This window comes from Musa acuminata, chromosome BXJ1-2 (genome assembly GCF_036884655.1).
Source record: "Musa acuminata AAA Group cultivar baxijiao chromosome BXJ1-2, Cavendish_Baxijiao_AAA, whole genome shotgun sequence".
NCBI lineage: Eukaryota > Viridiplantae > Streptophyta > Magnoliopsida > Zingiberales > Musaceae > Musa > Musa acuminata.
The window spans coordinates 30,082,675-30,108,647 of NC_088328.1; the positions used below are offsets into that span (position 1 = coordinate 30,082,675).

The 25,973-nt window shown below is 34.6% G+C and overlaps 2 protein-coding genes across 9 annotated transcripts in view; both read right to left on the bottom strand.

Annotated features, from left to right (window-relative positions):
- The window catches only part of LOC103974965 (uncharacterized), a 33,666-nt gene extending 33,105 nt beyond the window's left edge, over window positions 1-561 (bottom strand). For 3 of the 4 annotated variants that reach the window (XR_010485642.1, XM_065101972.1, XM_065101960.1), the window contains exon 1: window positions 127-533. Coding sequence is in view for 3 of the 4 variants with exons in the window: in XM_065101972.1 (XP_064958044.1) it covers window positions 127-310 (184 nt within the window). In the remaining variant the exon portion in view is untranslated. Of the gene's footprint in view, window positions 1-126 lie in introns of all 4 variants that reach the window. The other variant, XM_065101967.1, reaches the window with a different exon arrangement.
- Window positions 562-1,501: 940 nt separating this feature from the next.
- Window positions 1,502-25,052, bottom strand: LOC135608880 (uncharacterized). Of its 5 annotated transcripts, XM_065101948.1 has the most exons (24): window positions 24,764-25,052; window positions 22,799-22,853; window positions 22,588-22,679; window positions 22,441-22,496; window positions 22,257-22,332; window positions 21,968-22,034; window positions 21,320-21,386; window positions 20,304-20,370; window positions 19,013-19,096; window positions 18,873-18,914; window positions 16,792-16,947; window positions 14,587-14,664; window positions 10,405-10,473; window positions 10,241-10,306; window positions 10,016-10,144; window positions 7,475-7,531; window positions 6,093-6,182; window positions 4,744-4,809; window positions 4,418-4,486; window positions 4,206-4,310; window positions 3,946-4,071; window positions 2,517-2,575; window positions 2,401-2,437; window positions 1,502-1,822 (listed from the first exon to the last, which is right to left on the bottom strand). In XM_065101948.1, the coding sequence occupies exons 1-24, from the start codon at window positions 25,001-25,003 to the stop codon at window positions 1,676-1,678; spliced, it is 2,100 nt and encodes a 699-aa protein (XP_064958020.1). In that variant the 5' UTR covers window positions 25,004-25,052; the 3' UTR covers window positions 1,502-1,675. The 5 variants fall into 5 exon arrangements, with proteins under 5 accessions (XP_064958020.1, XP_064958003.1, XP_064958015.1 ...); XM_065101931.1 differs by having other exon boundaries at window positions 2,401-2,575; XM_065101943.1 differs by lacking the exon at window positions 16,792-16,947 and having other exon boundaries at window positions 2,401-2,575.
- Window positions 25,053-25,973: the final 921 nt, after the last annotated feature.

Consider the following 25,973-nt stretch of genomic DNA (forward strand, 5'->3'; position numbering starts at 1 on the left):
TTCCCAACAGCCAACGAATGGCACACGTACCCCTCTCTCCTCCCCCCATTCCCTCTTCTCTCTTTCACAACCACCGGCACTACCCCAACCTCTGACTTAACGGACAAGTTAGGTTAGGAAATGCACCAGGTTGATGAACAAGAGGATACAAAGAGATGGGATCACAGTGGAGGCGACAGAGGACCCAGAAAGCAAGGGCCCCACCGACGCTGAAGATGCCGGCGGTGTGGCGCAACAGACGGGTGCACGGCTTCGCGTCCGACCGCATCAGTTCCCCATCCGACCATCCCAGCGCCCGCCTCAGCGCCATCCTCCGTCTCCTTGCTCTCTCCCACTCCCAAGAAGACCACAGCACAAAAGAAGAGGGAAGGAAATAAGACGATGACGTCCGTCGGAGTTGGCGGTGCCGGCAACAAGAAAAGGAGGAGGAGACCTCAACGAGGGTCGGATGGTTGGGTTGTGGGAGCGGTGACGGCGGACGGAGACGGAAGGGAGGACGTGGTGAGACGTAAAGCCCTACCGTTTCCTGACGCGGAGAAAAGGGGTCGTAGTTATTAAACTCGAACCGGACCGGTTCGTCGGACCGGAAAAACCCGCAAACCGAACGTCCAGCTGATTAAGTTGGATGGCCATGATATTTATGGCTCTACAAACACGTTTATTTCTAAGCCACTACCGTAATATTTTATAGCTCATAGAGAATGTGATCTGATCAACAAGTCTTAAGTTTGCATCTTTATCACACATTTAGTTTTTTTTATATATTAATTTTAGATCATAAATTATATTTTTTTATAAAATAAAATAAAGTTACGCATTAATATTATTTTATATAATTTTTAGAATATTTTTATTTTTTGTTATTAAAAAATTACGCATTAATCCCTATTTAAAAGACAGATATAAAAATAAAATTACACACCTTAAACTACTATTGTTTACTAATTAGGCTAGAAATTTCACTTGTCAAAATGCAGGCTGACGCTGAATAGGAAAATCATTGTACAACAAGGCTCGGGAAGATTACAAAATATACATATTGAATCTGATTCCAACGCATTATCAACAAAAAGAATTGTCACCATTGAAATGTTCTAAATTAAAACAGAGACATTGTTTTTTCTGATTAAAAACTTTTTGTGACCAATAAAATATCGCACTCATGCAAGGAAGGTCATAGGATAACTAATTGGTACGTATAGATTAACAATTCCCTGTTGTTGCCACGCTCCAATGTTAAGAGGTGATTTCTATACTTGTTTTATTAAGAGTAGTACATATGTTATTGGAAAAACAGAAAAAAGAATACCTGAAGTGAAGGAGGGCCTTGTTGATCTTTGCACCAATAGAACGGAGTCAGTAGTTCACGAGCATTAGGAACCTGTTCAAGTAAGCCAAAAGAATGAGCATCCAGAGATTTAATAAAGTATCAAATATTTTGCAGGCAAGTGGATCTAAGGGCCCCTAAAGAGCCGAGTAAACTGTCACAAACACAAGTGCGTCACTAGTATTTTTCTCTATTGATCAGATCATTCTGGCATTTGCAAGCTGTTCGTCAATTACAATAGATTACAGGCTTCACGAGAACTTGTCCAAAACCAAAAAAACAATAGACATACAAGAAATGGGGATATATATATATAATGAATGTTACACAACAACAACAAAATGTGTATCAAAATTTGGGAGTTTTTGCAATGTGCTGAGCATCCCCAGCTCCATGACAGCGTTTCATAAAGGAGTCTAAAGTTGCTTGCTTTTGAGGACTTTTGCTTGTTTGACTGGAAGACACTTCTAATGTATTTTCTTCGCCATCGAGCATCTGATAGCGGAAAAAAAAAAAAAAAGCACCATCAGTAATTAAAAGAAGAATTGTGTGTGTTAAATGAAAGGCATCTATGCTTTCCTGAAGCAGCAATTTGAAAGAAACTCTCTAAGATAAAACAGTCAGGATGGTAGAAAAAAGGGAGGGTGTAAAGTTATTATGTGTCTAATGAAAAAAATTAGATTTCTATTGAATACAAACCACAAATTTAAGTGCTAAGCTGAAAGGAATCAGAGTTATCTCTTACATACACGATTTCCACTACAGGAGGAAAAATATGAGAATCATGACTTTTGATTCATAAAAGTGGCAACAAGGCAGTAAAGATGTTTACTAGAATCCAATGTATGGAGTGTGCAACTGATCGTTTTTTATAATATATTCTCAGCCAATGTGTACTGACACCTGATGCAGAAGACTTGAAAATACTCTTCAATTTATAAATTAGGCAGGTCATTACCAAATCAGGATGAACAGAAATTTTATCCAATCATAAGAAATATAAATCATTATCTATAAGGAGCATGTGAAATTTCCAGAAACACAACAAATGAAGAGATAGGGTTATGCAGAACCTGGCTCAAAGTTTCCAATTTGCTTCGAACAACATCCCTGAACAGGACTGGCATCAGCAAAAACCATGGGTAACCCAAGAATTGAGGTAATACTTACACTAATGACACAGACATACCAGATTATGTCATCAACAGTGTCATTTGAGAGAAGGTAATATATATTGACCGATGATACCTAGCAAAGCAAAGGAAAAATGAATATAATAATACATCAATGGTCAACATGAAATATAGTTTGTCTTGGTTAAAATCGATTACAGCAGCAAATTATACCCCAAATAGCGCTAAGTGCAGTCAAGCCTAGTACCTTGTGAGAGCAAAACAGAACTACATTATGATATTTAAATTTTGATGAAGAGACAAAGTTAGCATGCTCTACGTAAGTGTTAACTGACATGAGATAGAACTATAATAAGTACACATGAGCTAAATTCATGGTGAATTGCTAAAGGGTACTCAAGTCATGAATACTTAATTAGATGAAAAACTTGCACCACACAGTACACTGATAGAATCTCAATGTGGCCACAAACTTATTAAAGAGGGATTCTTCCTTAAATTGTTTGTTTGATTCAAATAATTCAGCATAGTAGACTTAGCAGACATTGACAATGACATTTATTTGTTAATATGAAGCTATAGTAAACAGTGATTGAGCAACCATCAATTTCCACCTTAACAAAGAGAAAGTTATCTCAAGGCTCTATATATACAGATACTAGTGCTCAAGAAAGCAAATGCTAAATAATCAACCTACCTTTGGCTTTTGTTGAACTAGTTCTTTAACTACCGGATACATAAAATTAAGATTATATCAAATTAAAAATAGAATAGGTTATATTTCTATTGCAATTAGGATTTTTATTTTTTATTTCAGTGAATTTAAATAAGAGGATAATATAAATTATACATTAGGGAGAATCTAGAAACTATTACATAAATAATTAAATTTATCTATTTCAGATCTATTTCAAATATTATATAATTAAATTATTACATTAGGGAGAATCTCGAAACAATTACATAAAAAAGCCACAAGGAATAACAGGAAAAGGAGAGGGCACAGCAGAGGTAAAGAAGACAAGGAGCAAAAAGAGACGACTAGGAGAGGAGGACAAAGAAGTGGAAAGAATTTAGGAGAAAAATGGCAATGAAGACTGATAAAGGAAAAAAAAGCAGAAAAAAATAAGAGCATAAAATAAGAGGAAGAAACAGAGAACAAAACTTTTAGTTAAGCAAAAAGAGAAGAAAACTAAAAGAGAGTAGAAAAACAAAAGAATTGCGAGATTATTATTTTATATTTTATTATACATATTTTAAACTTATATTATTAATTAAGCCAGTAATTCGACTTTTTGACACACTGGACTTTTTGACCCACTGTTCTGATCAGTAATTAAGTGACACCAAGCTTGGCAATGACTGGGTAAGTTTTAATAAGTACGGATGATATTACTATAAAAAAGAAGCATTTGCATCCAAGCCAGGAAAGAGTATAATACATCTAGGTGCACTATAAATTGTATCAATACCACGAATCATTACCTGGCCAATCCGGTGAGCACGATCTTCTGCCTGAATTATATCACCAGGAGTCCAGGTCAACTCAGCAAAAAAGATTGTACTTGCTGCGGTCAGGTTCAATCCAACACCTCCGGCTTTGATTGAAAGCTACAAATGGGCATCACCAACAATAAACTTCAGAAAGCATGGAGCATGGGGTTTGTTTTCAATATAGCATAAAAACACTACAGTCTGAGCAGAGAGATGTAACAAATCCAATTCAAAAGCAGAAAGAAGCCTACAACTGCAGCCTTTATTTCAATCTTCTCCTGAAATTCATTTACTAAAGCTTGTCTCATCGATGATGGGGTACCGCCATCTATTCTTATACAGCCAACTTTCTTTTTCTGCAATAAATTGATCATTCTTGGGCGATTATGATGGTGAACTGTTGACTACTATTTATATGAACATAAAATCTACCTTAGAAAGATGGCAATGTTAAGTTACTTACAAGAAGAAACTGATGTATCGCATCAATCATGGGCTGATGGTGAGCAAATATCAAGAATTTGCAGTCTGCCTGAAAAGTGAGGATGAGAATAAACATGAAGCACCATATGTGCTAAAAGTTTTATAAAGTGAAGAACTAAAACATAGCCATTCACAAATGGGTAGAAGGAACATGATACAGATTAACCAAACCAGATAATTGAAAGAGATGTACGACAGCTGAAATAATTGAATTATGCAACTAATTGGTTCACAGGCCATCAACATGATGTCTGGCAATAGTTATATCTAATAAAACCACATGACCAAGTAATTAGTTCTGGTTACCTCAATAACAGTACTCAGGTAATCCAGAACTGCAGGAATTTTAGCTTCTGCTGAATCATTATAGATCTGCAGTTTAAATAAGAGGAAGCCAATTAACAACCAAAATGGACAGTAATAGAAGATAAAAAGAAAACCAAGATTGTTACTTTCGCAGAATCATGATCAAATCTTTTTTCTGTACACAGAAAGATGATGTAAAAAGAGAAATGAAGAACAAGTGATGCACTATAAATGTACTATTGGCCAAAACTTAAACCTGACCAAGGTCTACCAGGACACCATCTTTTCTGTTTCAGCACATGGATCAAATATAATCCTTATGACATAAACAGACTCCTTACTGGTTAAGATACTGCAGTATTTCTCTCATAACTGTGGAACATCCCTATTCTGAGAATTTCAAGGCAGAATAACCATATGGATCTTCTAATGTTATTGTGCAGGAACAAAAGATTTTCGTGTTAGATACATAATTAAACACATGTACCAGGGATAACAAAAATAAACAGAAATAACCCAACATATGATCAAACTTTGAAAAGCAAAAGAGTTAAAAGTGTAGAATGCCTGAGATATCGACGGCAAGAGCAAGCCACATTCCTAAAGATATAGAATTTTAAGTGGAAAAGATCTGAAGCAAGTGAAGAATCAGAACCTTAAGTATCATAAATTTGATGGTCAATCGGTAGGGAACACAATTTGAAATGCACAGGACACAACTCCAAAGATTAAATGCTTATATTGACACAAGAGGAATGAACGCTCCACATACAACATTATGAACTTTACTATTAGTAAATGAGAATATTCAAAGCTCAAATTTGTCCATTTCTAATGCATTTACCATGCCAAACCTAAGGTTTTTGATGTAATATTCATCCTCCCAAACTAGAATAAGGCACTAAGAAAGCACCCTACTAAAAATAAGGTCGTTGTTTTAGTAAACCTTAATAATGAATCTCAAGGTCAATTCTATTTAGTAAGTTGACAGTACACCTGAAATGTATAGAAAACTGGCTTTATAATAAATAATCTCAACAAAAGAGCCGAGCTACTCTTTGAAATTATTATTCATAGAGGTGGTGTCATGTCAACAACAGTGATTAATCTACAAATAATCAAGAAAAAATAATATTCAACCTCAAACTATCTAAATGTTGCTGCTTCTAGATCCCTATACATTTCAGACATTAATTATTTTAAAAAATGAAGCATTTGACTATTGTGTAGATCATTATTTTTCCATATTAATCACTTCCATCATGTAAGCAGAATCCCATACCATTTTTGGAAAATGCAGTATATTTGACCCCACAGGTACACTAACACGGAATAAAGAGTTTAGATACCTTGTTAATAAGATTCTTTTGCATAAATTTTAAAGACTCCATCTTCTCAGGGGAATCACAAGCCTGAATGTTCATCTTCACTACCTCCAACTGAAAGACAAAAATGGAACAACTTAGGTCACATAAATATAAGAATAATATAGTAAACCACATGCCATATGTGGGGCCATAAACAAGCCATCATTCAGTTTTTATTTTTCAGATATGTTTTACCAAAAAAAACAGAGATTGCAAGCTAAAACAAGTTTAAATACCTACACAAGAAATTCTGTGATACAATTAAGGTATCTTCCTCATCTCTTTTTAATATGTCACAAAGAAAAAGGAAGTAAAAACTTCTTTGAGAACAACTATAAATATTACACAAACACCTCCATCCTCTAATAGGCGATTTTAACATTTTCAGGCAATAAGGTAACGAAAATCAAAATCAAGAATTTTAGTGATTATTGAGGTACATGAAAACAAAACACTATAGCTTCACACATGCAGACATGTCATGCCCAAATTCTATTATTAGTTTGTCAAAGAAAATGGAAACCATTTAAATTAAAATAATAACTCATAAAGCTATTCATTTTGACCTAGGAGCTATGTTTGTTGGGACCCACATGAAACTTGTTACAAACTCATATCCAATTTTCAGCTTATTTTCAGATCCCCCAATGAGCAATTTATCCACGTTCCTAACATGCTCATTTGAAACACCAACTTCACTTTTTAATGAATGAATAAAATTGCATATAAAGGATTTAAAATGCAGCTACACAAATTTAAAATATAATATATGCAAGTGAAGAAAAAGAACATACACAAACATACATGAAATGCACAAACAGAAAGAGTTGATGAGAAAGAATGAGCAAGTAACGTAATTCCATATTAGACACGAAATGTCAAGTAAAAAACAACGACCAGCAGTACCAAGTGATTACAAAAGAAAAATCTTGTAATTTTGTATAAGATCTACAATGTGAAGTTGATAAATCTGTGTCACACTCATTACTTATTATGATATTTTTCACTAAAACAATAAGAAGTAGGGGCAAATTAAATCTTAATTCCATCAGTATGATGTGTGACTTACATAACTGTCATAGACAATACAGTTTTCTCACTCATCAAATCACATCATAATTTAATTTTTGGACTTCCATCTAAATCACATCATATACAACTATAATGGATCAGACTCACTTATAAGTTGCAAATGAATCTAAATACAGAAATGTTAGACAACAACAAGAAGCCATAATGTCCTACCTAAAGAAAATCAGTGTGATCATTAAACACATGCTAAAGTTCAAATACTAATATAGGACTAGAAATGACTATTTCGTATATCAGAACATGAAAGATGAGCAGGTTGGTATCAGGATTACCTCACGAAACAGAATTCTAATTTGTTTCATATCTTTCTCTTTCAAATCTAGGAAGACCTGAAAATAGTGGCAACCAATTATGCAACCAAATTCCTATGAACAGAATGAAGAAGGAAATTTACAAAAGTTATGATTAGTACGAATAAAACTATATATTAAAAGATTACTGAATAGCTAAAATATAAAAAATCCATCAGAATATCTCATGTTAAAAATATCTTGAGACAAATGTATAGGGTTATTAGAAAAGATAAAATAAGAAATGATATCATTTGTGAACAAATAGGGATGAACTCCAATGAAAAATAAAATTAAAGGAAAAACAATTAAGAGAACTTCCACAAACCATTAGGATAATATGATTCCAAGCAACATCGTTGCCCAAAACATCCAAGCATGATCTGCAGAGTATTATGGATTTGTAATGATCTTTTTTATTTTTGGACAAAAAGATGAGGAAGCCATATATCAGTTTTATACAATATTATAATTACCCTTTCAACATTTGACTTTTTTTCTTTCTTTCTTTCAGCAGCAAACCAAAATAACATATTGTTCAAGTAAAACGATGACACAATCCCTTTGTTTTCATAAGCCTTTTTCATGTACTAGATTATGTAACAGCTCAGAACCACAATTGAGGAACACTTGCTTCTCTTAATTCAAGAAGGAATTTAGTCAAAAAAGAGGTTAAACATAAATATGCCTTTTGAGGCCAATTTTTTGACTTTCATGAAGTCTGTTATCCACAAATACAAAATGTCAGTTATTTTCACACCAAGCCTTATCCTCTATGGAAAAAGTTTGCACGTTTCACATTAAGGCATATAATTAAGAAGGCTCAGATGGCATATGACATGCCAGTGTATGAAAAGAAAACATTTTAACAATTTAATGAGCCTGTTTAAAATCTGTCCTGATGATGCAGCAGTTTAACAGGTTGTGCAATTTTTTAACAGCCAAATGCAATCTAGTGCACCTTAATTTGAAAAGAAAACCATAAGAGCACGAACAAAACAAAGAATGAAGTAACATTTTTGCAAATTAAGTTCCGTAGTGATTAGTTTGCTACTACCAATGATCTTACGAATCAATAATCTTGGTTTTATAATAGGATACCAATTCTATAAAAGGATTATAACAAACAGGTATATGTTAAGGGTGAAATTATAGCTTAAATAGCTAGATATTACTTGAGGATCTTATATTAGAATTCATTCTTGTGTTTTGTCATTTTCTAAATCATTCTTATGTTTCAGAAAAAATTATTATGACAATAAGTTCATTAGACATCAAAAGATGTTGATAATGGTGTACACTATAAGCAAGGTTTTCTATACCACTCAGTACAGGCAATATTTAACCAATGGAAGACCAAAAGCGAAGCAACCAAAATCGACCGGTACATGACCAGGATGACAGGTACCGCTCGGAATGGGCTTGGTACCATCTGGTGTAGGTCAATACCAGTCAGTAAGATTAGTTGCGGGTACGGTTGTCCAACTAATCATTACGTCTTCTATGGGAGGTTATAAAAGGGCCCGTCACACACTCTCTCTCACTTTTTTTTTTCTCTAATATCTCTCAAAGTTCACTTAATTCCCTCATATCTCCCTTCCAAACTAATTGAAGATCACTAGGAGAGGTTGATTTCCACAAGAAGGGGAGTAAAAATCAAGATCCGAACCATTACTTCTTCAAAACAAGGTAATTCCAAACCTACTCTCTTAAGTTTTTTAGAGTTTATACTTACTCTTGCGGGAGACCCCCCACATCCATCTTGTTTCCTCACCAAGGCAAAACAGTAAGAAAACATACATGTTGCCACAGGAACCTCCCACCACATGGGTCATCGATGATAATGAGGCAATGACTGCTACCATATTATTGAATCAACGACACACTATAAACCAGTGTCAACTCACGTCATTCATTGGTAGCAGCTCTGTAAGGAAATCAATCTTGGACACAGACCCGTACCAATCCTAGCCCATACCGGTATGGGTCTGAGTGGGTATATGTCATTGCATAACATCTCATTTATCATAGGTGTAGCGAAGACTAAAATTTATTACTTTTACAGATAAATTTAAATTCTACATTGAAAATAGTTTCCAAAACTATGCCAAAAAAGGGCATTATACTGGCTCATTTAATGAAACACTCATGTTTATTCTTCATAAACACACAAGCATAAGGTTATAAAAACAAACTTTAGGTTGGAATTCATATTTTCAGATTGTTTTCATCATTTTTCAAGTGTTTAAGGTTTAAAAAACTTAGAAAGATCTTTTGAAACACTATTTGATTCATAATCAGATCCAACCTACGGTCCACCAATTTATGATGTGACTCCAACCATCGTTATAACATTGTAGAATTTTTCTTTATGGAATCTCAGAAAGGAACTTGATCCTTGGCAACACTGTAACTTCCAACAGCGCTAACGAAACAAAGAAGGATTCAGGCTGATTTGTGTAAAACTTAAGAGATAATAGCTTGGCATGATATAATTGGTGTATTTGGCAGGGAGAAATTTACTTGTTGCCTACGCTTCACTGGCAGCTGTGAGAGGACATCTTTTTTTAATCTGCGAATCATGACGGTTGCTTTCATTAGACAGTGTAGCTCTTCATGGTTGCTTGCACCTTGATACAATCCGAAGATACCCTATAAAGATAAATTTTAGAAGTTAGACCTCCCGATCAAATAGACAACTGCATTTGATGACATATAATTCGAAAAATAAAGTTAAGCTAATCTTACACCCTTGCAGTAACGATTCCCATACTCATGAACATTTCTGTAAACACCAGGATACAAGGCCTCAAGCTGGAAAAAAACAGAAATCAGACTAAAACATTGTTAATGCATCATAAACTAGGGGAAAAAATCAAGAAGCAAAATCCATTAGTTGGGTAAAGCTGAACCTGCTTGAACAACTCAATAGGTCTGGATAAAGCAGGAGTTCCACTCAGAAGAATTGCGTATTGAGCTTTCTGAAATATTAAATTAGCAATGCTTATGAAATAATAGTGCAACTTCCCATTTGTAACCAAGAAGCAGGTATGGTTTGATGACCAAAGAAAAAGAAGTGTTAAAAGCAGTTTTACTTAACAATGTGCAATGCCTAAAGAAATATTTCCTGATTTAACAATTTGTACGCAGCTAAGCTAGAAGGTCGATACAAGGTTCGTCATTCCGTGACATACCGTCTGGTATAGGCAATATGTACCAGTCCGATAGGGGACTGATATAGGTGGTACATAATAGTTTGTCTATATACCCCACCATACCATGTGTCGGTATGTCAGTACGTACCGTACCAATGGTCGATCGATATACTTATATGGACCGGTAAGACGAACCATGGGTCAATAAAATTTTGACTGACTAGTGTTAGTACTTGTAAAAGGAATCTCACAATGTTCAATGTGCAAAAAAAAATGTTTAACAACTACATAAGGAGAAATCAAAAAAGAAGAAACAACAATAGATAAAATAGCCAACCACTTTTTTGTATTTACTCTATCACAATAAAATTTGATGTAATTAATAAGATAAAAATATTACGAGAAAATGAATACATCAGAGCCAGTCCCAGAGATGGATTTGGCAGTTTTGAAGGTCAATCAAATATATCAATGGTGTACATGAAGCCAGTTAGCATGGATGGGAACTGACTCAATTGTCGAAGAAATTTTTAGTTGATAAATCTAGCTATAACTGCAAACCTTGGTAGTGGTAGGAACTAAAGGAGAACTTTAAAGGAAAAATAAGGGTAAGGTTCCATATGAATGGCATTTGCACATGATTAACCAATCTTAAGTTACGAGGGAAGCCCGCTAGAGAACATGTCAACATGTGAACTTCAGCACAGAACTGGATTTTAGATTTCTCAGATAAGACGTTAAGGTTCATGGCGACATTAGGAAGTACAAAGACATCAGAAGCAAGGTATATAGTTTCGAATGATACTGCCCAGTAGGAGTGATACGTATCGGTCCGATAGCATACCGATACGCGGACCACCTGCTACCAGGCGGAACGCTTAAAAGCGCCCCGTATCAAACGATACGAGGTTATATCGGGCGGTAACATTCGAAATTTCGACCGTTACCGCCTGACACAGCTCGGTAACGATCGATTTCGACCGTTAACGCACAGTAACAGTGCTCCAACGATCAAATTGGCCATTGGAGCCCTTTCTCATATGTTTTTAAACTCTTCTTTTCTCACATTTGTGATCTCCTAAACTCGGACAGTAGTGCCTCGACGGATGATGGCGATGATGCCGGGCAGCCGTTGGTCTCGTCTACACAACTTGAGGGTGGTGCATGGACCGATGAGCAATATTTTACACATGCCACCCAAGATTCAGATCATAGAACTCGACAAAGTACTGGTCAAGTTTATGCACGAAAAGGGAAGGGGAAGGCAGTGGATGAATTTGAGCAAATGCGACAGAGCCTACATGATGTAGACAAAGAAAGAAGCTCATCGTATCCACAACCGTCGTATTATAGAGAATCATACGGGCAACATCAGTACAGTGATAGTTGGTCATCCTTCTCTAAGCAACAGTATGAAACAGAGCAGCAGATCAGTAGCGAAAGTAGAAGCTCTGACATTCACCAATATATGCCTCAGGAGCTGCCTCGGACAAATGTGATTCATGACGATCAGCCTACGATCATCATCACATTGATGAATCAATGACATACGATGTATCAATACATTATGTCATGGGATCAATTTCATGATTGGATCCAACAAACATATCATATTGATATGCAGATGTATAGGATCGAGGACCCTGATCCACCACCCGTCGAGGACCATCGTTCGTTTTGGTGGTAGAATCAGCAATCATATATATCTACATATGTGATTATTTAATTCATTTGAATTTTAGAGTTTATATTGTAACAAAATAGTCTAACAATTCAAACGATTTTTCTATAGATATTTAAATATTTACATAAGGACAATCCGTAACGAACTGAAATATGAACCTTGCACAAGACTATTCCTCAAAGCCCAAAAAAGATATGTGACACTATTCTTACTAAATTTAAATTGATTTTGCTAAACTTATACTATTACTATATTTATTTCTAACTTAAAAATCATATGCTATCTCTTTTTTTTTTATTTTCGGAAGATTTTACACCTAAATTAGGTGTACCTCTCAGTACGCCCTGGCGTACCGCTCGGTAAACGGTACAGTACCGTACCGAGCCAAGCTCGAAACACCGATACGGTACGATATTTCAATCCTTGAAGTCAGAAGGAGCCTTAGAAGAGTTATATTATGTGTACTGATCCAGTTCACCTTATAATATCAATTGGATGCTCCAATAGCAAAAAGAACACCGCACGTTGGATGTTGTTGATAGCTGTTGAAACTGATGAAAAAAATTGTTGCATGTCTACCTCCCCTTTCTTTCCTCCTCTTCAACAGCTATTTGCCTCCTGGTTGCCGCGACCACCTCAACATCCACCTCCTTCCATTACTAATGTTGTGTCCTCATGCCACTGCTGACACCTCCTTCAGCACACATCACTGTCTCCTCCTCATCCTCCACTTATCCGTCTCAAGCCACTGCTGATGCCTCCTCCAGTACATGTCACCATCTCCTCTTCATCCTCATCCTCCTCTGCTTTTACTTCCTCCTTTGACAGACATCATAACCTCCTATTCATCTTCATTCTCTCCTCCTCCACCTTGGGGTCTCCTTCTCCCCCTCCATTCCTCTATCTTTCTCTCTAGTCCAGTCAGTAGTGACTCATACCGAGTGTCCTTCTCTCTAATCTAGTAAGTAGTGACTCATACGAAGTGTCAATATTGCAATCCATATTGGTACTACTTATCGGTCCACACGTCAACCAGTGCCGACATTGAACCAAGATTTTAAATGAATCACAATCAATATGAACCTCATAATAACCATAAAACATGCTCAATTTAATATTACATGTCATGTTATTTATTCAGGACTTGGGTAACCATAAATTTCATGGGGATTATACTATAAAATACTGGAATTTTTAATTTTGACAAGTTTCCCAATTAGCTTGAAAATATACAAAATGACCTGTTCCATTTTCTATAGATCTCTGTAAAAGAGAGAAATAAAATCGAACATTTGTTATCACATCGTATGTTTAACTACTCCATTTCAGATAGGTCCACTTGTGTCCAGGAAGGAGCTCTAAATATCTTGTTTTCCCATTTCTTAAGTTTTATCACTGATCTCAAGTCAAATGAGTAAACTTGGGTGACAAAGTCTGAGCAGGAACACCATGAATGCAAAACAATTTTAGATAAGTTTCAGACTCCATTTAGGTTATCATGTACTGGAAGGAAGCTGAAATTTTTCTTGCATTACCATTTCTTAAAGCTTTAACACTAATCTAATAATAAACATCAGTTACTGGGTGACAAATTTGATTAAGCAGGAACACCATGAACTTTCCTAATTTAGTTTTAAGTCTGAGAAAGCACCAAGTATTTTCTTAAATTATTTGATAAAATTGATCTAAATGCATATTGGGCCATTTGGTATTCCATTAACATTGATAATATGTCGAAGGTGACAATAAATTAGTTTGACTAAAGAAGTATAAAATAATGTTATTTGATACTTCCATAATTCCATGTGAAGGAGCATAAATTGTGTCTGATATACATCCACGAGTTGGAAATATTGATGATAGAATTTAAATGCCAATTTGGAGTAAAATGCGCCCATACAAAGTATAATATATGGAAATCAAAAAGGAACTCTGGATATAAAGTGTTATATAAATTATAAACTATGCTATGTTATTTTGCATCCTTAGTTCCTTACAATAGTAAATACTTCAATGCATAACAACACGTGTATATACGAAATATGCATGAATAGCGTGAAAACCATGTTCTCTTCATTTTGTTGGTAATATGATCAATACAGCTATAGGAGAGCTTCCTTATCATAGAGACCAATTTTTTACGTCAAGCATCATAAGTTCTATCACATTTCATCAGCAATGGAAATAACAAATAATGATTTTAAGATACAAAAATAGTTCACACTCATACTAAGGGCTGTTATTCTATGTCAGACCTGAAGAACTGGAAGACAAGCATTTGTTCGCTTAGCCTGAGCATTCTTCATAAAATGTGATTCATCTGCAATGACAATCTGAGCAGGTACAATCATAACTAAAACCATAGTAGACATTCCAAGCATTCTATGAAAAAATAGAAGATACAAGGTCACTAGCTGAATATATCTGCTACAATTGAAAACCAGAATAGTGCATGAATTTCTCATATTCAAAAAAGAAGAAGAGGAAGAAGATCACAATTACAGCAAACAAAATGAATGTCAAATTTAATTTTTTAGCCATCTGGTTTACAATGGTGCAAAAATCTTAAAAGCAAAAGAAAAAAAAATCTGCAAGAAAATCTTAGGTAAAAGTTTCAAACCAACATGCTCGGCAACAGTTTACTTGCATTAACAAAACCATATAAAGTGTTCATGTTGTCATCTCGATTAACAGTATTGTTTTAATCTTGGAAACGCCAATACTCTTAATGAGCTTCCTTTTTCTTTCCTTTCAGAGGCATAACTAGTGGCTTTCAAACTCAAAACCATCCAACTTTGTGGGTTATCAAGATTTAATAGAAAAAGAAAACAAACTATGAGATGTCAGGTGAAAAAAAGAAAATAACATGATGACTTCACCAATTTGTGGCACAAGAGAGACACAAATAAACTCTCTAAACCTGAAAAAGTTGACTGAGTTCTCCATAGATATTTTCTTTCAGACGCATAACCAGTAAATTGCAACTGATCCAACTACAGATGGAGCTCTGTTAAGCACATCGACTGAACCAATTGCATGCAAAAATGTTGGCTTGTCTTATCAAAGCATTTGACATAAATAATTTCTAAACTAATTTGATCAACAACATACCACAGTCAAATTTATTAAATTACAAAGAATAGGCACTATTTCGTATCTTAGTTGAACCAAAAGATACACAAAATCCATTTGAGACAGCAACTTGGCAAGGCCGGTCAGGTTGCCGAGAGAGATTATCCTTCAAGAAAGTCTAGTTGATCCTAACATGTTTTAGGGGAACAAAATTACATACTATTGACTATTGAGTCACCAAGACTCTGAAGAACATAAATGTTTCCATCGTTGTGCTGAAAAGAATGCAAGATGCAGCACCAAGTTATCGTTTAATCATTATGGAAGTTATTTTTCTGGATAGATCATGCTCCTATCCAGCCAGTACATGCCTCATACAGTAAAACATCCTCTTGTACCATGCTGTATACCACAGCACACGCCATATGTTGTTTGAAACTAGTTTTGTTCAAAAAATTAAGTTACTCTACTTTACCCTGTGATAACCACAGTAAGTATAACATGAAAGTGCACAAGGTCAGTGTTGATGTATTATTTGATGCCCTAACGGAATAGCTAGGCACCATGTATCCAACCATACATGTTCAGGATGACTGTGTGAGTGTACAGAGCTGGTAAATTAAGAACCCCATCACCTTTTTTACCTTCTCTTTTCTTTTTATTTTTTCCCTTTCTCCCATTACCTTCTCCATTCACAGCCATTCTTCTCATTACAAAAAATTACAGGGGCCCCATTCAAGTGAGCACACACGACGAAGATTGTTCATTCCAAGTGGGCTAAGTAATGCCTCTACTCCTGAATCGTAAAAGTCATTACAAATTTTAGTTTGAAAATAGTCAAATACTATTATATATGAAAATATGCGTAATTCTATAGCATTTGTCACAGTGTAATGCTGGTCAAATTAAATCATTGCTTGAAAACATAAAATATTCTCAAAAAAAATATTAGGTACATTATAGTAGGGAAAAGAAGTGTAACTTTCTACCAATGTGGTGCTTAGAAATGTACCATTACAAACAGAAATTTTCTTTCTAAGATTAAAAATGTTTGTGGCATATTTAAAACCCTAGAAACAAAATAATTCCTATTATTTCAAACATAAAATTCCCCATGTTTCAAAAACTGAATGTGTTCAGCATAGAAGCAAGTGAAAATTATTTAAATAAAGGACTACAACCTTTCAAACATCCTTTCTTATCATTTGTTAAGTCTAAAATAAAGAAAATGCTTTGTTAATTCAATTTGAATCAGGGTACTTGGACCGCCGAAGTAAGGGGGTCTCTCGGGGCAACCTATTTTATCGATAAAACGAAGGATAATACAAATAAAGAAAATAAGAGATTGAAATGAGACATTGACACTAAGAAAAAAATGTTTCAATTACCTTAAACTCAGAAGCCAGAAGTATATCTTGTATCTTAGGAACTACATCATAAGAAACTATGTTGAAAACACCATCTAAATGGATATTTGACTTCAAATTCGAGAACACTATCTTGAATCCAGCCTTGTTAGAGCCTCCATGTTGAGATAGAACTACCTTCAAAGACAATCAAACACGATCAATAGGTATTCAACAAGTACAACTAATGTTCACACATGTTAGGATAATTCATGTTGTTAGATCCAAGGTCTTCAATTTCGAATAATACCGCCCAGTACAAGCGGTACGTACCGGTCCGTCAACAGACCAGTACACAGATCACCCATTATCGAGCGGTATATATATATATATATATATATATATATATATATATATATATATATATATATAAGGCGACGTCGCGAGATGTCACCTTTTATAAAAATATTTATATATAAAAAATATTTTATATATAAATATATATATATAAGATTTTTTTTACTATTATATATATATATATATACATATATAGGTGACGTCGCCCCGCATGGGGAGAAGAGAGAGGCGAAGTCGCTTCGACAACGTCGTCGAATTATTATTATTATTATTATTATTATTATTATTATTATTATATATATATATATATATATATAAACACCTATACCGAATAGTATACCGCTCGGTATACAATATCGTACAATACCGAGCAAATGTCGAAACTCCGATACGGTACGATATTTCAATCCTTGGTTTGATCAGTGTCCTTAGTTCTAGCACGAACTCAGATTTTCCACTTCAAGATGCATTATAAACCTACCAGTCCCAAACAAGGAAAATTTAGAAAGTGTTAAATTGAATTAAATAAAATCAAAAGTTCAAATATAAACAAAAATAAGACCATCTTTATATGTCCAGCATCAAGAAGCCACCAAAGATATAAAAGAACCATTTTGCAATAGCAGCATATAAACAAACTGGGTTTTTATGAACACTACAGTCTCTACACATTACTAGCTAAAGATTTTAACTAAATTAAGAACTTCAATTTAGGTACGATATCCATTTGAAAATTCAAATTCCACCAGATTAATACAATTATCATATGTTGCTACCACCATCAAAAAGGTGAAAAGTTCACAAGGTTCCCACCAATGCTGCTCTAGAAAAGGTTAATGTATAGCCCTAACCCTAGAAGTACAAACAGTGATATGTGAGTTTTATTCAATTTCTAAGCATTTATTATTTTAATAGAAAATTCATTAAATTGTCTGAGCTGACAAATGGAGACTGGAAACTAAAATAAGTTTACAAATTGTGCCACAATTTCCTTAACTCCTCTCTTTCTTGGTAATAAATCAAAATTAGGTCAAATAATTTCTATTAAGACAATATTGAGCACAACTTTCTTAGGAATAAAACAATCAGAAAATGAAGAAACTGCAAAAATATTACCTTGTGTGTTTACCATGTTCATTTTTAAACTTTAAGAAGAAAAGAATATACTTGACAATCAGGTACCACATATTGTCAATATATTCTCAGCAAGTGATTATAGGAAATGCCCCTAATGACACTACTGTGTGACTATACTGGAAGATGAGAAAAGGATATGTAAGTTTCTAATTCATGACAAAAGAGGGGCATCCTGGCATAAGAATTCCACCACAGCAAGGTCAGGTGTAGGACCAAATATAAGCAACCCTGATCCTTCAGCAAAAGGCTAGCCTGATGATTCAAACCCATGAAGCCTAGGATGCAATGTAACCACCTTAAAAAGGCACCAATCATAAACAAAAGCAAAGAGAAAGTATAACATCCTGTTTTTACAATAGGACTAGGACATTAATTATAAGTGAAGCACATCATAAGAACAATTGCAAAGAAAAAATGATAAGAAATTAAACTACTTTCAAAATAAGAGCATGTAATATGAATCCAACACAAGGATAAGCTTTCATGAGAAGTCCAATTTTAGATACCAATGACTAAGACATAACATTCAATTGAGGAGAATATTCAAATACAAATGTAGTAAATTTCGAGTTAAAACAAAAAAAAAGACTTCTAATTTAAGATCAAAGGCAAAAGCATTTATTACATACCAGAATATCTGCAGAAGATATATTAAGCCACTGCTGAATCATCTGCAAAACAAATTTAATGATTACCGAGGGGCACAGAGTATGTTAAGAGACAGTGATTCGATATGAATAATCAAAGAGAAGTAGGGTCTAATATTCACAGAAGCCCATTGTAAACGCAAGGAAGACGGGGTGACAACAAGAACAGGCCACGCATCCGGAATGCAAGCAGCAACAGCAATTGCCTGTAGAACAAAGCAACCAGTTCTCGTAAACAAGTTGAATATCCAGTTGGTACACAATGAAATTTATCATCTCGAAAATAAAACATGTTAATGTCACAATACCAATGCTACAATAACGAATATTACTTGCTAGTGTGAGCTTTATGTCAAACAATTTCAACCTAATCTGCAATAGAGAAGAAAATGAACCCTAGATAAACATAAGTTACCATAAAGGAGTTGGAGAATGCTGAATCAGAAAGTATTCTCATCATTAGAGACAGTAAGTCATTGGAGAATGCTGAATGAGAAAGTACTCACATGAGAGACTCCAAATCTACATTTTAGGATGCTGTAATTTTATATATTAAGATGCATAATCTACAATTTGAACAATCTTCTTTATAGGTCTCCAGAAGTTCAACTTTAGCATGATATGAGTGTCTTGTTCTAGTGCCTCCCAGTCCTATGCACTCTTGCTCATCCAGCTTGCTTGCTTGCTTGCTTGCTTACTTGCTGAACGGTTTATGTCATGGTATGCAATTTCAAATAGTACCGTCCAGTACGGGCGGTACATACCGGTTCAATGACATACCGGTACGCGGACCGCCCGCTACCGGACGGAACGTGCTACAGTGTTATACTGTAGCAGTAAGAGGATGAAATATTTAAAATCACTTGGTACGCCCTAATGTACCGCTCGGTACGCCCTGGTGTACCGAGCGGTACATGGTACTGTACCGTACCGAACCTACCTCGAAACACCGGTACAGTACGATATTGCAAACCTTGGTTTATATAATGTCATACATCATTACCGTGACAAACACTTTCAGGTTTTAACTTCTAAGCCAAGCCATAGCTCATAAGATCTTACAAATTTACCCAATCCTAAGTAGGCTTGCTCATTTGGCTTGCTCATGCTTTTTGTCATCGTATGAATTGTTTTTTTCACAAACCCTACTTAATTTCAGAAATTTTTTAAAACATACCGATGGTATGATAACCTTAAAGTTTAAATAGCAAACAGCAAGTTTTACAAATAGCCTATGAGAATGCTAAAAGAATAATTATGAAAATAAAAACTGAATAGACAACACTAAATGATGGGAAACTAAATGCAAAACCAATCCTATAAATAAACATATATAAGATGATCCAACTTGAATAATATAAGCAATGAAGAACTTAAAAGCTCAATACAAGATCTGGGCCCAAAATCCAATGCCTGTAATGTCTTTCCAAGACCCATTTCATCAGCTAAAAGAGCACGTCCACCATGCTGCAGCATGAATCTAACATAGAAAAATAAATTGCAGTTTAGATTACACTGAAAAATTCTGAAAGCAAATTAAAAAGAAATCTCCATTTTAATGAATGAAGTCCTCAGATATTCCACTAAAACAATTCCAAGCAGAATTTACTGTAGAATTTATCAAAAGTAAATCCTATGGATGAAAGAGAACACCAACAACTTCTACTACATTTGAAATTTGTTACGCAAGATTCTGCTCACGATCAGTTTGCTGGACACAAGAGATACTCTTACGATCTTGGTTATGATGGGGTGTCAAAAAGTTGTATTTAGGTACCCAAAAACCCTCATGAATGTTAAAAATTTTCTTAATAGACAACAAAATATAAAGGACAAACATGTAAAGGAACTGCTTTAGTTATGAAAAAAATGTTTTGGATTGGACACCATTCCACATTGGTAATTATCCCAGAGACACAAGAAGAAAAGTTCCATAACTTACTCTAGATATTAAAAAACCTCTTTTTAAATACTAAAAACCTTCTACTATTGAGTGGATATGAAGTTAGCAAATAATAATATTTTACTGATCACTAATAAGTAATAAGTAACAACATGAATGTTTTAGGATCATGCACATGAGAAAAGAAGCTTCAAGATTGCCATCTGGAAGGAATAAGTTCACTACAATTGCCATCTTCACATTGTTATTTTCAAACAAAGAACTTTCACTCAATAATGTCACCGTATTAGATACCCATCAGGAGAAATGTGCTACCAGCAAACAGATCCATCCATTATTACTATTTACTATAGATGTATATATGCATTGAAATAGAGACCTATCTACATTTTACTATAAATGTATATATGTAGATGGAAGGTATTCACCAACTAGATATTGTACACACCACGCTTAAGTCAGATACATAATTTCATTAAAAATACATTATTTTGAAAACCCAACAGAAAGACTTGTCACTTCGTACCTAATTCCTTCTCGTTGGAAAGGTAGAAGTTTTGATTCAACATAGCTTGGCATCCTGTCATATAGATCTTCTTAAAAGACAAATTAGTATTGAGACAGAAAATGTTATAAGAGAACAACATAACAAGAAATGAAGAGTGACGGCTATATTCAACAATTTCAGTACCTATATGTGAAGGACTTTAAAAGCAATTTTTTAAAAAATAATTATTAGACTAGTATATAATAATAATGAATTTTGAAGATTATGCATCATGTCCACAGAAATAAAATGATGCCATGATACACACTTTAAAAAGGCTCTCTGATGACAAGAAATGGGTCAAAAAACAAACACCAAAATATTAATGTAATTAAAAAAAGAAGGATCCAACAGAACGAAGGACCAATTCTAATTTGTAACTTGAAGATTGAAGTTTCAGTTTCAGTTTATCTTCTATGCATGCTTGAGAAATGTCATTTTCGTTAAGAGACAAACATGCTAGACAAATCTGTGGTATAGAAAAATAACATAAAAATATGATTACATCATTGCATTTCTCATTCAAAGCTTAAATTTTGCTTCAAATGCAAGAATAGTACAGACATAACCCACACCTCTTGTGCACATGTAATCCATATTCTTAATGGAACTCTTCTTTACATGTACCTCGTAGATCTGGAACAGCAGATGCAGCAGCAAGGGCACGTCGGACTAATGGATCAAGCTTTTGAACCTGGAAGACATGTGCTTAAATGAGTTAATTATTGCTTATTTGAAAAAAAAAACTAATGTTAATTATGAATTCCTATCCGTGAGATATGTCACTGGTTCAAAAGGTGAAAGACCACAAGATGGACCATAATTGAAACAATTTATCCGGTTTGATATTATTTCATTGATTAAATGTATTACAGAACAATATCATAAGCAAAGAGCTACAACACGAGGAGCTAACCTCAACATCCACACCAGCCACCGCGTTAAGAACTTCCTCAGCCACATCCAAGGATGATGGAGGGAACATCCATAGTCTAATGTTTACCATTTGAAGGAACATAAAATGTAAAGACAATTAGTAATCCTACCAAACTTAATGAACCCAATCAAACTCCATGAAAGTATCATGAATGTGTCGATACCTTTCCTTTCCATGCCAGCTAGCCTTTGGGATCTTATGAAATGCGTCTACAAGTAACTAGAATGAACCCATAACAACAACAAATAGTTCTAATGAATTGTCTTTTGAATATACATCAAAGACTTCAGGTGATATGCCAATACAATACCGGATGATAATTGAACTTTGCCGCGATAACACCACTGGCATGAAGACAAAGTCTGACACAGAGCTTGGACTGAGGAAAAGTGGTGTCTTTCCCTGGAAAGACATACCACAGTAAATCAGAATCATGAGACTTAACTGAAGAGAAAGAGCAAAGAAGTATCTAAAAGCTCAAGATAAAACTCTTCAGATAGTGGTCAAACAGATTCACATACCAGTTTCTCTGGATGCATCCGTTGAAGATAGACCTAGCGCAGGAAAGGTTTCAACCTAGATAAGAGGAATTAGGCAAATAAGCAACTCACAAATTAGTTATGGAACTTGGCATTGATGGTGGTATATCAGGAGATGAAACATTTTCCAACTTGATGCCTATCTTGTGAGCCCTCCAAAATCAAAAAATACAGAAGAAATAAATCAGTTTAAAAACAATGGATAAATGGCATTCCATGCCATCAATGCAATATCTGTCTTTTGTGATATAGAAAAATGAATTCAAAAAAATTAAGGCAAGATAAAAAGCAGCCGTAACAGAGTTACAGACAACAATAAAGAGAGATAATATATTATCTTTTCGCCAAATATATTGTAAATTGCAGAAATTGAGAATAGTTTCTGTGCTTTGAATTTATAAAGTGTCACAGAGTTTAAGAAATTGAGAATAGTTTCTGTGCTTTGAATTTATATATTGTAAATTGCAGAAATTTACATTCTTCTTCTTCTTCTTCTTCTTCAGAGATCTTAGTACTATGACTTCAACAAATAGGAAATCCATCGTGAAAACTTTGTGAAGATAAAGAATATACAAATATAAAGAAATTTTATATGTGGTATAAAATGATAGACAAGAGAATGCCATCAAGAAAAACTGTTGAAGGACCCATTTGCTAGCTGCAAAAGGAAGTAACTAAGTCCTATCCCTATGAAAGCATCCAAACATAAAAAATGAAGATATCCTCGGATTCTGTGATCCATCTTTGAACTGATATTTATCATGTGGCCAGCACAGCAACATTCTCTAAAGACAAAAAAGAAATCAACCAACCTCAAACTGTTACCTTCATATTTCTAATTCTTCTCTACCAGTGAAAATAACCCTTAGTGTTATAAATGCACGGATGACCTTTACTTTGCACTTGGTTGAATTTATACTTCACACACAAAAGAACAAGATGTCCGATAGTTCTCGTATCAATACTCAATAAAAAACTTCCCAAAATTTCATTAATCAAGTCAGATGTGAAGCTGATGAGACCAGAGCATCCCCATCAAGTGTAGTGAGGGAAAAACAGGTATATCATTAGTAGCAAGAAAATACGTGCATATTTCAGTCATCAATGCAATTGTTGATGGAATCTTCATCACGTGAACCTTTTAGCCCTTCCTTCTCTATTATTCTGCTGACCTTTCATAACAAGTTAAAGCACAAGTCAACAAATTTGTGGATGAAGTAACCTATGTAGCACCAAGTTTGCAGACCACTTGATTCTTGATATGAATATGTAAGCTATTCAACCGACAATTTAGCTTCTTTGTCAACCAAGCAGGTCAAGCAGAACACTAAAGAAACTAAAATTTTCATCAACTAGGAAAAGGAAAAATAAAAATAAAAGACTAACAGATCATGCAATTGGTGTCAGAATATTCATTGGATGAACCTTCCCTTCCTCCTTCATTTAGCAGTCTGCTGAACTTTCAGATCAAGATAGAGCAAAAATCAAAAAAGAAATTGTAGATGAAGTAATCTATACAGCAACGAGTTTGCAACCGTAAGGGCAGGCACGCAGACCATTTGATTCTTGATATGTATATGTGGCGATCCAACCGATAATATAACATTTATGTATCCTTGTCGACAAAGAAACCATTCAAGTCAAGCAGAACATCAAAGAAACTCGAGTGCTAGGAGAAAGAGAGCAAAATAATAGCAAATCATGCAATCGCAAGAACCTCCTATCCCTGCCTCATTCATCATTCTGCTGACCTTTCAGATTGAGTTAGAGCAGAAAGTAACCAATACAGCACCGAGTGCATAACACTGGGGGCAGCCAAACTTATATTTTTGCTTCTTTGTCGACCAAGACACCAAAGAGGCTATTGAGAACATTACATAATCGTGAAACTTCCCTCGATGAGTAAAGGAAAACGCAAGAAAGAGAATAAAAAAATCAAATCATTACCTTTTGGTATCGTGATTCCGAGGAGTTTCTCGAGAAAGGCTGCTCGGGGGACACGGAAGGTGGGTTCATGCGGCTGGAGGCTTTGGACGGCAGGGGAGAAGAAGAAGAAGAGGAGGAGGGGGCGACGCTGACGGATGCGGAGGAGGAGGAGGCTTTCCTCTCGGAGATCTTCTTGATGGCGTCTTCCTCCAAGAAGTTGAGCTCCTCGGCGCTGAGGCCCCAATCGTCCAACTCCTCCATCTCGCCGCCGCTCCACGAAAACCCTCTCGCCGTGGCTATTGGGAGTGAAATATGGGAACGTTTGAAGCATTAGACATAAATCAGGAAACGACGGGGGGTTATTTGCAAAATCCGAATCGAATGTGTTTCATGTTTTGCAAAAGTACCCTTCACATATGCTTATTTGCACATTAAAAGATGCGTTGCCTGATTTTTGTTATTTATAATCTGAACTTTAAATATTTGTAAGTTATCACTTCATAAATATAGACATATATATTTTTTTATTTGATAATCTAATACCAATAAAATTATTTTCACTCCTTTGCTATAACCTTTTTTTTTTCTCCTTCTTCTTCATTTTCTCCTCTCCTCTTCCTCCTAATCACCAAAGATGATAAATAATTATAAATAATAAATAATAAAATAGAATGATCTAAATATGGAAGAGTATGATATTAGAAATATTTTTTATATTTGTTTATATGATTTAATTTTTTTTAGGGTTATGTAGATTTAGAGTATCTTAGAAGACATTATTTTCTGAGTTAATCAGAAGTGGTCATATTTTGAGTCTCTCCAAAATATTCAAAGTTTTATCTTTTAAATATTTTATAAAATATTTAAAATATAATATTTTTTAAATGATTCAAAAATATACAGAATATATCATTTTTCAGGTAATTATTAGAAGTCAAATGTTCGGATTAATATTATGAATATTTTATATCTTAAAATTCTGAATGTATAACATTAACTATTTTTTTCCTCTTCAGATGTTAGTAGAAATTAATAATATAAATGTTCAACTCATAATATTTATTCTATTTTTAAGATTATATATTATATAATAACCCAAAAAACTTCATATTTTAAGTCAGAAGTATTAGCCCAAAAGATGTAATGTTTTGAGCTATTACAAACTACTGAAACAGAAAATATCATTTTTGGAGAATTCATAGAACACTCAAAATATGATATTTTGTGTGGT

Excerpts from the sequence above, each read along its gene's own strand:
- LOC135608880 (XM_065101931.1), bottom strand. The coding sequence starts at position 25,003 with ATGGAGGAGTTGGACGATTGGGGCCTCAGCGCCGAGGAGCTCAACTTC. Across the intron at positions 16,948-18,872 it reads TATCTTCTGCAGATATTCTG|GTAGTTCTATCTCAACATGG; the intron begins GTATGTAATAAA and ends TTGTCTTTGAAG. Across the intron at positions 14,665-16,791 it reads TTCTGGCTTCTGAGTTTAAG|ATTGTCATTGCAGATGAATC; the intron begins GTAATTGAAACA and ends GTACCTGCTCAG.